Here is a 14,734-nt window from a genome sequence, read left to right as displayed (position 1 = left end):
CCGAGTAGCTGGGACTACAGGCGCCCGTCACCTCGCCCGGCTAGCTTTTTGTCTTTTTTTTAGTAGAGACGGGGTTTCACCGTGTTAGCCAGGATGGTCTCGATCTCCTGACCTCGTGATCCGCCCGTCTCGGCCTCCCAAAGTGCTGGGATTACAGGCTTGAGCCACCGCGCCTGGCCTCTCCTCTATATTTTTTTAAGATTCATTTACCTTAGCTGTCTTATCTTCCTTTCGTACTAGATTTTAATCTACACGAGGGCAGTAATTATCTTCCTATCCCCTACATAGCCTTGCATGAAGTAGTCACCCAAACAGTTGCTAAACAGGACACTTCATTCTTTTGCTATTCAAAATGGTTAAATATTTGAAAGCTTTATTTTAAAACAATTAAATTTTTCTTGAAGGACTAATTATTCCAAGGTAGTTTCATCAACTTTAGCTAACATTCCTGTTTAATGTAATAGAGCATTCATTGCCTGATATCACATGAAAACCAACAGAGTCCAAGGATACAAGATAAGCCACTGGTAGGGGAAATTATTGAGATAAGATAACTTAACCCATTTTTAGGGTCTTATATGCAGATATAAAAGGTATTGAATCAATCACATTTTTAGAATTTTTTTGTACTAAGTGGGAGAATCGCTTGAACCAGAGGCAGAGGTTGCAGGGAGCTGAGATTGCACCGCTACACTCCAGCCTGGGTGAGAGTGAAACCTGTCTCAAAAAAAAAAATTGAAAAAAAAAAAGGAAACATGTAAAAAAAAAGATGAAGAGATAAAAGAAAACAAAAGCTAAAATCAAAATCAACAAAGTATCAACAAAGTTAGGCAAGTAGTCTGGTAAAAATCACAAGAAGAGGCCAGGCGCCGTGGCTCATGCCTGTAATCCCAGCACTTTGGGAGGCCAAGGTGGGCAGATCACCTGAGGTCAGGAGTTCAAGACCAGCCTGACCAACATGGAGAAACCCCATCTCTACCACAAATACAAAATTAGCCTGGCATGATGGTGCATGCCTGTAATCCCAGCTACTCAGGAGGCTGAGGCAGGAGAATAGCTTGAACCCGGGAGGCGAAGGTTGCAGTGAGCCGAGATCAAGCCATTGCACTCCAGCCTGGGCAACAAGAGCGAAACTCTGTCTCAAAAAAAAAAGAAAAAAAGAAAAAGAAATCACAATAAGTTTTTATATAGATCAAAAATCCAGTTCAAGAGTCTGTTAGTGGTACAGAAAGACTCATGCTGCCATCTAGAGGTTAAAGGCTAGATGATTTTTTCTCCTCAGTTAAGGGCTATTAATTTAATTATATGAGAGGTAGAACTTAATAGGCCTAATAAGGGAAGCCAGACAAATAATTTTGATGTTAGCCCACAAAAATATATAAATAAATAAATAATAAAAAGAAAAAAAATACCCAGGGGCAGGGCATGATGGTTCACACCTATAATCCCAGCGTTTTGGGAGGCTGAGGCAGGATGACTGCTTGAGCCCAGGAGGATGAAGCCAGCCTGGACAACACAGGGAGACCCCATCTCTACAAAATAAAAATTAAAAAAAAATCAGTCAGGCATAGTGGCACTCTCCTGTGGTTCCAGCTACTCGAGAGGCTGGGCTGGGAGGACTGCTTGAACCTGGGAGGTCAAGGCTGCAGTGAGTTATGACTGCACCACTGCACTCTAGCCTGGGCAACCGAGACCCTGTCTCCAAAAAAACAAAAAGGTGTAAGAATCACAGTTATACTCTCCCTTCCCTCCTTTATATATTAAAATTAAAAATCAAAAGAGCTGTTTAGAATTTTATCTAGATGGGAAACAACTTCTAAATGTAAATGATCACTTATTTGAAAATCACATGCCCAGAGAGTAGAGAAGTCTAGTATACCACAGGTTAGTGCTGTGGAAACTTCTGCTTCCTGATAGCAGAAGTTTTTCTTAGTTACTACCATCAAATAAAGTACCAAATAGTAAAGTTGTATAGACAACTTCATCAATGTAGATTAATGGGATAAAGTATTAAGTTTTAAATGGGGACATCTCCATCTTTTTTTTTTTTTTTTTTTGAGATGGTGTCTCACTCTGACACCCAGGCTGGAGTACAGTGGTACAATCTCGGCTCACTACAAGCTCCACCTCCCAGGTTCATACCATTCTCCTGCCTCAGCCTCCTGAGTAGCTGGGACTACATACAGGCGCCTGCCACCACACCCAGCTAATATTTGATATTTTTTAGTAGAGACGGGGTTTCACTGTGTTAGCCAGGATGGTCTCGATCTCCTGACCTCGTGATCCGCCTGCCTTGGCCTCCCAAAGTGCTGGGATTACAGGCATGAGGCACCATGCCTGGCCTTTTTTTTTTTTTTTTTTTTTTGAGATGGAGTCTCACTCTGTCACCCAGGCTGGAGTGCAGTGGCATGATCTCAGCTCACTGCAACCTCCGCCTCCCAGGTTCAAGCGATTCTTCTGCCTCAGCCTCCCGAGTAACTGGGACCACAGGTGTGCGCCACCATGCCCAGCTAATTTTTGTATTTTTGCAGAGACAAGGTTTCACCATGTTGGCCAGGCTGGTCCCAAACTCCTGACCTCGGGTGATCTGCCTGCCTCAGCCTCCCAAAGTGCTAGGATTACAAGCGTGAGCCACCACGCCGGCCTCAATCTTTTTCTTTTAGAAATGGAGTCTTGGTTTTGTTGCCCAGGCTGGTTACAAACTCTTTTCAAGAAGTCATTCCCTGGCCCGGGCCGCGGTGGCTCAAGCCCCTGTAATCCCACACTTTGGCGAGGCCGAGACGCGGCGGATCACGAGGTCAGAGATCGAGACCATTCCTGGCAACACGGTGAAACCGTCTTCTTACTTAAAAAATACAAAAATCTAGCCGGGCGAGGTGGCGGCGCGCCCTGTAGTCCCAGCTTACTCCGGAGCTGAGGCAGGAGGAGAATGGCCGTAAACCCGGGAGCCGGAGCTTGCAGTGAGCTGAGATCCGGCCACTGCACTCCAAGCCTGGGCGACAGAGCGAGACTCCGGTCTCAAAAAATAAAAAAATAATAAAAAAAAAGAAGTCATCCCTCCTGTGGCATCCCTCTCAATCTTTTTACAATGAAATGTTGCTTTTAAAAAACAACAGTGATTAAATTTAACCAAATAACAGTCCCATTAAACTGCTACATGAACATACAGAATTATGAGATTAATAATTATATGATTAATCAGTAGAAACAACTACTTATATCAAAGTAAGCTAAATTCCTCAAAGCTTTTTTAGAAGGTAATATTTACATTAAAGCACACCTACAAAAAACCCACAGCTAACACTATACCTAATCCTTTCTCCTAAAAATCAGGAAAAGTCAAGGATGTCCACTCCTGCCACGTTTATTCAACACTGTACTGGAATTTCTAGCCAGGGCAATTAGGCAAAAGAATTAATTTAAAGGCAATCAGAATGGAAATGAAGAAGCAAAATTGTCTTTATTTGCAAATGACAATTCTCTATATAGAAAATTACAAATAATCTACTAAAACATTATTAGAACTAAAGAAATAAGTTCAACGAAGTTGCAGGGTACAAGATCAATATACAAAAATTAAATCTATTTCTCAATAGTAGCAATGAGCAAACTGAAAATGAAATTAAGAAAACAATTCCATTTATAATAGCATCAAAAAGAATAAAGTACTTAGGAAAAAATTTAACAAATGAAGTATAATATTTATGCTTTGAAAACTGCAAAACATTGTTGATGTTGGAAAGTTCACACACCCCAATTTCGAAACTTACTACAAAGCTACAATAAGCAAGAAAGTGAATTACTGGCATAAGGAGAGATTAAATCAATGGAATAGAATTGAGAGTCTAGAAATAAACCTTCACATTTATGGCCAACTAATTGTTTTTATTTTGAGGCAGGGTCTCTCCCTGTAACCGAGGCTGGAGTGCAGAGGTGTGATCATGGTTCACTGAAGCCTCGACCTCCCAGGCTCTGCCTCCTGAGTAGGTGAGAATATGGGTGCACAGCACCACATATGGCTAATTTTTAATTTTTTTGTAGAGATGGAGTCTCACTTTGTTGCCCAGGCTTGTCTCAAACTTCTGGGCTCAAGCAATTCTCCCACCTTGGCCTCCCAAAGTGCTGGGATTACAGGTGTGAGCCACCATGCCCAGCTGCCAACTGATTTTTGACAAGGATGTCAAGACAATTCAACAGAAAAAGGATAGTCTTTTCAATGATGCTTCTAAATTATGCTAAGAAAACTGGATCTCCACATGCGAAAGAATGAATTTAGATCCCTATCTCACACCAAATATAAAAAGTAACTTAAAATGAATCGAAGACCTAAATCTAAAAGATAAAACTATAAAACTTTTAAAAGAAAACACAGGCATAAATTTTTGAGACCCTGCATTAGGCAATGGTTTCTCAGGTAGGACACTAAAACACAAGCAACAACAAAATAGATACATTGGATTTCATCAAAATTTAAAGCTTTGTGATTCAAAGGACACCATTAAGAAAGTAAAAAGACAACTTATAGAATGAGAGAAGACTTTTGCAAATCATCTATCTGATAAGTGACTTCTTTCTAGAATATATAATGAAGTCTTACAATTCAATAATAAAAACACAAACAATACAATTTACAAATAAGCAAAGGATCTGAATTGATAGTTCTCCAAAGAAGATATATAAGCACATGAAAACATGCTCAACACCATTATTACTAGACAAATGCAAATCCAAACCACAATGAGACACTACTTCACACCCTCTGAGGGACATGAAAATAATTAAAAGAAAAAAATACAAATAACAAGTGTTGGCAAGAATGTGAGAAAACTGGACCACTTATACGCTGCTTGTGGGAATGCAAAGTGGTTCAGCTAGTTTGGAAAACAGTCTGACAATTCCTCAATAGATCAGATATAGAGTTACCACATGACCCAGAAATGCCACCTCTAGCTATAAACCTAAGAAAATGAAAACGTTTACCAAAAAAATTGTGTGTTTGGTTGAACCCGAATGTTCACAGCAGCATTATTTATAGTAGCCAAGTACTGAAAACAACTCAAATGCCCATCACCAGGTAGATAAATACGATGTGGAGTATCTATACAATGGAATATTATTCAGTCATGAAAAGAAATAAAGCACTGATACATGCTATAACATAATTGAACACTGAAAACATCTTAACAGAAAGAATCCAGTCACAAGAAACCACATATTATATGATTTCATTTACATGAAATGTCCAGATGAGGCAAATCCAGAGAGACATGAAACCAATAGGTAACAGCCTAGGTCTGGGGAGTTTGGGAAGTAATAGGGAGTGACTGCTAATGGGTACAAGGTTTTTCAGGTGATGAAAATGTTGTAAAATTGGTTGTGGTGGTGACTGCAAAATTCTGAATATACAAAAATTCGCTGAATTGCACACTATAAATGGGTGAATTATAGACTATGTGAATTACATCTCAATAAAGCCATTACAAAAAAAAAAAAAGAGAAAAAAACCAAATGCATCAGGGTCCCTAGTTTCAAATGATACGATCCTCTGCTTTCCCAGTTTTCACATTTTATTTAAACATATTTCAAAGATAGCTAGTAAGTAGGTCATGTGCATGACTACTAACTGGTTTGTGGTCTTCAGAGATGGGGAAAAAATCTATGGGCTGAAAAGTAAAATATGATTCTTATCTTAAAAGTTATAATCAATCCAAGGACTGAGACATGTACCAAAAATCTCCAAGAATGGTAAAAGCACCTTACAAATCAAACAAACAAACTGCTCTAGGGGCAATGTGAGAGGCCACAGAGAATGTTCACTTTCTAAATCAAGGATGAAAAGGGAAGGCTGATAGAAGAAGGACAGCTTACTGAGAAAAAGGAATAGCATGAGTAGAACTAAGAAGATGGGGAATTATTCCAGAAAGAGTGAGGTTAAAACTGCTGAGAACTAGTATTCAATAGGATTCATGATAATGAATCTTAGGAACAAAGGAAGCAATGTAGTGTTGAAATTTAACAGGTCTAAATCAGGATCATACGCATGTAATAATAGTGATGGAGTAGGGTTCAAGTAGAAGATAAACCAAGCCATCATCAACAAGTTTCACACTGTATTTATTCTGTGCTGTTTACCATCCACTGTCATAAGAGAAGACATTTCAGACATTATAAGACCTTCAAATATTACATCTCATCACTAAAACAGCAACTACCCAGAAAAAGAGCAATTTCCAGAAGCTTCAGACAGAGACAGTGAACGTGTTTTGGTAGGGGAGATGTAAGAAGGCTAGAGTAATCTGGTGAGAGCCAGAGTGCAAAGGATTTTGAATGCCACACAAGGGGCCAAAATTTTATCCTGTGGGTAACGATTTATGAGCAAAAGACAAAGAGAAGAAAATGTACTTCAAAAAATCAGGCTGGGGCCGGGCGTGGTGGCTCACACCTGTAATCCCAGCACTCTGGGAGGTCAGGCGGGCAAATCACTTGAGGACAGGAGTTCAAGACCAGCCTGGCCAACATAGCAAAATCCCATCTCTACTAAAAATATTTTTAAAAAGCTGGGCATGGTGGTACACACCTGTAATCTCAGCTACCTGGACGGCTGAAGCATAAGAATCACTTGAGCCTGGGAGGTGGAGGCTGCAGTGAGCCAAGACTGCACTACTGCATTCCAGCCTGGGAGACAAAGCAAGCCACTGCCTCAAAATAAATAAATAAATAAATAAATAAATAAATAAAAATAAACAAATCAGGCCAGGGTAGGCATGGTGGTTCATGTCTATAATTTCAGCACTTTGAGAGGCCAAGGAGGGAGGACTGGTTGAGTCCAGGAGTTCAAGACCAGTCTGGGCAACATAGTGAGACCTCGTCTCTACAAAATATCAAAAAAATTAGCCGGATATGGTGGCACTGCACCTGCAGTCCCAGCTACTTGGGAGGCTGAGGTGGGAGGATCCTTTGAGCCCAGGAGTTCGAGGCTACAGTGAGCCAGGATAATGCCATGGCACTCCAGCCCGGATGAGAGTGAGACCTTGTCTCAAAAAAACAAACATAAAAACAATGTGGCAGCAGTAACAAGATAGACTGGAATGGGGTAGTTGAGAGGCAGGGGGACCAGCTAGAAGGTGACTATAACATAGTTCCAGTAAAAGAGGGAGGACTCTGAGCTCAGATGGAAATAATAGAAATGGAATTCTTTATATGCTAAGGCAGAGTTTTACTTTTTAAAATATTTCTGTATATTTCAAGGGAATTTCATATAAATTAACTGCCCAAATCAAGCCAAGAGGCCTCAATCATCTGAGAGACTATAAATGCCTATAAGAAAAGTTACTGCATTCCAAAATTTGCACACCAAAAGGGTTATCTGAGGCATAATCATGTACCAATTCAAAGGGTAGCATTCATCTTCCAAAAGACACGATCTAGTTACTATCAGCCCTAGAAGGTTCATATAATTTCTATACTAACATTTAACAATGCTCTTGGGAAGTGACAAACAATCATGTTTTGAGGACAAATATTTTTTGCATTTTTTTTCTTTCCATCATCTTTATCAGTGCAGATATTTGCATAAAAACAGGATCACTGGTCCTTGGGGATTCATCAGTTCCTACTGCTTATTTTTCATCCATGTCATCCTCTCAATTAATGTAGGAAAGAGGATTTAGACATCAAAACACCAGATTAGGGTGTCAAGTAAAAGCCAACCCCTAGAGTAGATGAATAATCTGTAAGCACAAAAAAAATCTTGTTTTTATGCAAATACACTACACACAATAAAACAAAGAGAGACTGTATGTAAGAAGTTCAATACACATCAATGTAATTGTTTCTAATTCTAAATTTTAAAACTATTTCGTGTCAGCTAAATTCACGATGGTCAAGGAAAATGGCAATCAGTTGCAAAGCACTGCTACAGAAATTGAAACAACACCAAATTTTGAACTAGAAGATAATTCTGAAAAATCTCAGCTGTGCTCATGGGACTCATTTGGCAGAAACAAGCATTTCTCTTGTACAGTTTTGGTTTAGTGCTGAAGGTGGCTGAATTAAATGGCTTCAAACCCCCACCCCCCAAAGCCTTAAGTTTTTAGAAATATAAACAGTTAGCAGTAATAATGGCTTTAACTGTGTGGATTTTAAAAGTAACAAATGCCACACCAAGTTTTGATTCCGTTGAAAGCCATTAAAATAAACTTTACTGATGCTTAGGGAACAAATTAATTATTCTGAAAACTAATAAAGAAAGAAAAAGAATCATTTATCCCATCACGCCAGTAGGAGCAGCTTTCAAAGTAACCAAATAGTCGATAAGATAAAGTCTTTTCAGAAAAATTCTAGTCAATAAGAGAAATGACAGAATATTACTAACTTGCAACCTATAATAAAATAGTAAATCTAGACTGTGATCAAAGCCTGCTACTCTAGGTATAAGACTGATAAAGAATATTACAATGAATACATCTGATTGTCATAGTTCCACCTGCATGTTATTTCCCCATCATTTGTTAAACCTAGTCATTTGTTCTGTAGATTTTTCAAATTCTGGGTTTTGTTGATTACATTCCTGTGGTAGAGCTTAACACGTTCACCTATCCCTTTTTATTTCCTGATAGTTAGATCTAGAAACAATCAACTATTAATCTTAATATCACAAAAAGAAAGACCAGCACACATAATGTATCCAACACCAACTGTGAAATATTCTTGACAAAATAAAAAAAAAAAAATCAAGCCTGTATCTGTGCAAGCTTATAACAATCCAGCGCAGCATAAAAAAGGGATACGGTGGCCGGGCGCGGTGGCTCAAGCCTGTAATCCCAGCACTTTGGGAGGCCGAGACGGGCGGATCACGAGGTCAGGAGATCGAGACCATCCTGGCTAACACGGCGAAGCCTCGTCTCTACTAAAAAATACAAAAAACTAGCCGGGCGAGGTGGCGGGCGTCTGTAGTCCCAGCTACTCGGGAGGCTGAAGCAGGAGAATGGCGTAAACCCGGGAGGCGGAGCTTGCAGTGAGCTGAGATCCGCCCACTGCACTCCAGCCCGGGCGACAGAGGGAGACTCCGTCTCAAAAAAAAAAGGGGATAGGTGAACATGTTAAGCTCCACCACAGGAATGCAATCAACAAAACCCAGATTTTGCAAATCTATAGAACAAATGACTAGGTTTAACAAACGACAAGGGGAAATAAAATGCAGGTGTAGGTATGATAGGCTAAAAAAGATTTCAGAGACATATGAAATACAGTATATGAACCTTATTTAGACCCAGACGCCAACAAATGAACTGTATAAAGACATTTATGAGTCAACTGGAGAAATCTAAACCCTGATTGGCTATTTGATGATATTTAACAAGTTTGTAAAAAAAATTTTAGGCATAATAATGAAACTACTGTTATATTTTTAAAAAGTAACAGTAGCCAGCCAGGCGCAGTGGCTCACTCCTGTAGTCCTGGCACTTTGGGAGACCATGGCAGGTGGATCACCAGGTCAGGAGATTGAGACCATCCTGGCCAACATGGTGAAACCCCGTCTCTACTAAAAAAAATTAGCCAGGCATGGTGGTGTGCGCCTGTAATCTCAGCTACTTGGGAGGCTGAGGCAGGAGAATCGCTTGAACCCAGGAGGCGGAGGTTGCAGTGAGCCAAGATCGGGCCACTGCACTCCAATCTCCAACCTGGCGACAGAGCGAGACTACGTCTCAAAAAAAAAAAAAAAAAAAAAGCCAGGCACAGTGGTATGTGCCTGTAGTCTCAGCTACTCAGAAGGCTGAGGTGGGATGATTGCTGGAGCCCAGGAACTCAAGTCTAGCCTAGGCAACATAGAAAAACCCAGTCTCTTAAAAAACAAACAAAACAAAAAAAAACAAAAAACAAAACAGCCAGGCACGGTGGCTCACGCCTATAATCCCAGCACTTTGGGAGGCGGAGTTGGGCCAATGACCTGAGGTCAGGAGTTCAAGACCAGCCTGACCAAAATGGAGAAACCCCATCTCTACTAAAAATACAAAATTAGCTGGGAGTGGTGGCACATGCCTGTAATCCTAGCTACTCGGGAGGCTGAGGCAGGAGAATTGCTTGAACCTGGGAGGTGGAGGTTGTGGTGAACCAAGATTGTGCCATTGCACTCCAGCCTGGGCAACAAGAGCAAAACTCCATCTCAAAAAAAAAAAAAAAAATTTTACATTTTGTGTCAGTGTTCCTGAAGAGAATGGAAAAAAAAAAACAAAAACAGGCCAGGTGTGGTGGCTCACGCCTGTAATCCCAGCACTTTGGGAGGCCAAGGTGGGCATATTATTTGAGGTAAGGAGTTTGAGACCAGCCTGGGCACCATGGTGAAACCCCATCTCTACTAAAAATACAAAAATTGGCCAGGCATGGTGGTGCATCCCTGTAGTCCCAGCTCCTCAGGAGGCTAAGGGAGGAAAATCACTTGAACCCAGGAGATGGAGGTTGCCATGAGCCGAGATCGTGCCACTGAACTCCAGCCTGGGCCACAGAGCAAGACTGCCTCAAAACAAAACAAAACAAAACAAGACAGAAAAAGAAAGTGAGTCCTTGTCTTCTGGAAACACATACAAAGTTACTCAGCAATGGGGTAATATGATGCCTGGAATTTGCTTTAAAGTAGCTATAGGAAATTGTTATAAGTAAAACAAGATTGGCTATATGTTGGTTATTGAAGTTGGGCCATGGGTCATTATTCCGTTCACTCCACTTTGGTATAAATAATAAAAAGCAGGAAAAAATACTTCATCACCTTTCTCAGTAGGAAAGCAGAAAAAGAGAAACTAATTAGAAGGACCATAATTTCAGCTATAACTATAGATAATACTACTGACAAATCTATTTGGTAATACAGCATCTTCTTGATATAACAAGCATAACATTTACTTCATTGAAAAACACTGACACAAAGAGATAAAGCCTTGATCATAACGATCATTACAGCATTTATTATCCAAAGCTAGAAACAAAATCAAGGGAACAAAATCAACTATGAAAGTCTCACATTCACGAACTTACTAATCACAGATTTGCCTTTTCATTATAGATGAAGGAGGTCCATGACATACATGGTAACTAGTAATTTTGCCAAAGTATAAACTTTAATCATAAGAAATAAATTACCAGTATATAGAGAAGAGTTAGGTATTAATGTGTGAACTTAGCAGACCAGCTAACAACTGTATCTTGAAGCAGTTTGTTGTTCTCTATTTCTTGATTCCATAACCAATTCAAAAATGTTTTCTTGGTAAAAGAGAGCCAACTGCTGATGACAGTAATAGAAATAAAGGAAGGATAAAGAGGCCCGAGGAAGTGACGACTATCAGTTGAAAATCAGAAATTTTAAATTAAATTTCTTCTTTTTGAGACAGTCTCACTCTGTCGCCCAGGCTGGAGTGCAGTGGCATGATCTTGGCTCACTGCAACCTCTGCCTCCCAGTTTCAAGTGATTCTCCATCCTCAGCCTCCTAAGTAGCTGGGATTACAGGCATGAGCCACTACGGCCAGCCTTAAATTTATTTGTAAAGTAAAATGCTGTTTGGGCATGGTGGTTCATGCCTATAATCCCAGCACTTTGGAAGGCTGAGGCAAGAGGATCACTTAAACCCAAGAGTTCAAGACTAGCCTGGGCAATATAGTGAGACTCTGTCTCTACAAAAAAATTTTTAAATTACCCAGGCACAATGGTACATGCTTGTAGTCCCAGCTACTTCAGAGGCTAAGGTAGGAGGATCACTTGAGCCCAGGAGTTGAAGACCAGCCTGTGCAACATAGTAAGACTCTTGTCTATTTAAAAATGAGATAATAACCTGAAGGGATTTCAATATAGTTTTACTGTATAAAGAAAAATATTTGTTACCTAGTAAATCCAGTAATTATTCCACCACACTCCACCATAAAAAGTCAATGAATTAGATTGACTTCTTACCTTCAGAACGCTTCTCTTTTCCCTAATATACTTTCTGAATTATAACTGGAGCTCATGGTGATAATACACAGCATGTAACCCTGAAAAAATGCGATTGGAGTACTCACACTCATCCAGCCCCAGCTGATAGGCTAGGTTCTGTAGGCCTCGTACCTTCTCCATCAAATTAGCCGTGGTGAGACTCCCCAGTTCTGAAACAGAATCATTTATTTCAACATCATTTCTTTCCACTCTTCTCTAGTAGCAACTTATTTGGGTTGGGAACTCTTGTTATACAAGTTTTCAAGCTTAATTACCACTGAATAAGTAGAAAATGGATCCGTAACTCCTTCCCCAATCTTACACACACACACACACACACAAATCAGGGAATTTTCCCACTATGGCAAAATTCCTCAGATAAGCTTACCCACTTAATAATAAACGAATTTGCATTAAAACAGAATTAGCCGGGCACAGTAGCACATGCCTGCAGTCCCAGCGACTTGGGAGGCTAAGGCAAGAGGATCGCTTGAGCCCAGGAGTTCAAGACCAGCCTGGGAAACATGATACCTCACCTGTATAAAAATAATACAAAAATTCAGCCAGGCACGGTGGCTCACACCTGTAATCCTAGCACTTTGGAAGGCCAAGGTGGACAGATCACCTGAGGTCAGGGGTTTGAGACCAGCCTGGCCAAGCTGGTGAAACCCTGTCTCTACTAAAAATGTAAGGATTAACTGGGTGTGGTGGCAGGCATCTGTAGTCCCAGCTACTCAGAAGGCTGAAACAGGAGAATCACTTTAACCCAGGAGGCAAAGGCTGCAGACAGCTGAGACTGTACCACTGCACTCCAGCCTAGGCAACAAAGTGAGATTCCATCTCAAAATAAAATAAAATAAAATAAAATAAAATAAAATTAGCTGGGTATGGTGGTGTATGCCTGTAGTCCCAGCTACTGAGGAGGCTGGGGTGGGAGGATCACCAGGAGGTCAAGGCTGCAGTGAGCCATGATGGCACCACCGCACTACAGTCTGGGTGACAAAGGGAGACCCTTTCTCAAGTAAAACAAGAAAAAATAATAAAATAACAAGTTAAGTGTTTCATCTTCAGGAAACATTATTTATAACATTCGTTTGGAATACGTCATTAAAATGTAAAACCTTGTCTTTTGATATAGCATTAAGAAAGACTTGAAGACACATCTGATCTGACAAAATGGATATTGTCTCCACTGTTAATTGTAAGTCCACATTATTTCGACTTATAATAAAGTGGCAACAAAACTTACTACTCCCCATTTCCCTAAGTTTAGAAAACAAAGACTAAATAAAAATCTAAACTTTCCCTTCAAACCAAATTCCTATAAAATCTTTTACTAAGTAAAAAGACAGCGTACTGTTGGAGGTTAGGAGCAAATGGGAGTTGCTTAGGTCAGATCTCTTTCACCATCACAGTTACACTTCTGTAGTGGTGGTTTCACTATTGGGTGTTTCTGTGCTTGAGATATTTTGCAGGCCTTGCATTTGATGGATCAGTTGGTACCACCCAGATCAATAAACTGGTTCATCTGATCTTGTGGCCCCCACCCAGGAACTGACTCAGCACAAGAAGACAGTTCTGACTCCCTGTGATTTCATCTCCGGCCCAATCAATCAGCACTAGCAACTCACTGTCCCCCCAGCCCACCAAATTATCCTTAAAAACTCTGATCCCCAAATTCTCGGGGAGACTGAGTAATAAAAAAAACCTCCAGTCTCCTGCACACACACACACACACACACACAAAGACAATATTTAAACATTTTCTTTCCTGAATTTTTATTTAAACAGCACCCAATTCCTTTTAGGTTTAAGACACAGGTCAGTTTGCATAGAATATAATGCTATGATCCCTCACTAAAAATTTAGAGTTCCCTTAAGAAACACATGCTGATGAGATATTATAAAAATGTCTGTTTGAAACATTAGAAGAATGAACCTGAGATGCCCTTGAGACTTAATTTTCCATGGCGGGAGGAGGGAATCTGCATTTAAGCATTTCATGAAGAACAATGAATTACTTCTAAAATCAAATAAAGGTGTTTTTTTAATCTCATTTATCATGCCACAGTCATTATCTACACCTAGCATAAGTAGACCTTCTTGATATGTTCAGCTGTTTAAAAACCTCAAGAATCCCAGGTTTTTACCTTAATTTCAGTCTATTACTTCACAATCATCATGAATCTTATCACCAGAAGGATGATAAAATAAATAAAGTAGGGCAAAAATCATGGAAAATTAATGTTTTTTAATTTAAATTTCCACTTTGTGATTGAGTTTCAAATCATTTATCAAACAACAATATTCACTACCTATAATATTCTTTATAGAAGAAAGTGATGGGATAAAAAAATAAAAAATAGGTCTTAACCCACTAAGAGGTTGTCATTTAATAGTACTGATAATATATGGCAGTAAATTCTAAATAAGGCACTTGTGTTATACTGGAAAGAGACTAGACTTAAAAGAGCACAGTTTACGCTGGGCATGGTGGCTCACACCTGTAATCCCAGCACTCTGGGAGGCCGAGGTGGGTGGATCACTGGAGGTCAGGAGTTCGAGACCAGCCTGGCCAATATGTTGAAACCCCATCTCTACCAAAAATACAAAAATTAGCTGGGTGTGGTAGGGGGTGCCTGTAGTTCCAGCTACTCAGGAGGCTGAGGCAGGAGAATCGCTTGAACCCAGGAGGCGGAGGCTGCAGTGAGCCAAGATCGCACCACTGCACTCCAGCCTGGGCAACAAGAACGAGTCTCCGTCTGAAAAAAA

The 14,734-nt window shown here is 40.1% G+C and overlaps 1 protein-coding gene across 1 annotated transcript in view; it reads right to left on the bottom strand.

Moving 5' to 3' along the window:
- The window catches only part of LIN52 (lin-52 DREAM MuvB core complex component), a 121,268-nt gene that overhangs the window by 87,618 nt on the left and 18,916 nt on the right, over window positions 1–14,734 (bottom strand). The window contains exon 5 of the mRNA XM_017880484.1: window positions 12,049–12,132. Coding sequence (XP_017735973.1) covers window positions 12,049–12,132 — 84 coding nt within the window. The remainder of the gene's footprint in view (window positions 1–12,048; window positions 12,133–14,734) is intronic.

The sequence above is a fragment of the Rhinopithecus bieti genome, unplaced genomic scaffold (genome assembly GCF_001698545.2).
Source record: "Rhinopithecus bieti isolate Rb0 unplaced genomic scaffold, ASM169854v2 scaffold_11380, whole genome shotgun sequence".
Classification (NCBI taxonomy): Eukaryota; Metazoa; Chordata; class Mammalia; order Primates; family Cercopithecidae; genus Rhinopithecus; species Rhinopithecus bieti.
This window is presented reverse-complemented; position numbering and strand designations above follow the sequence as displayed.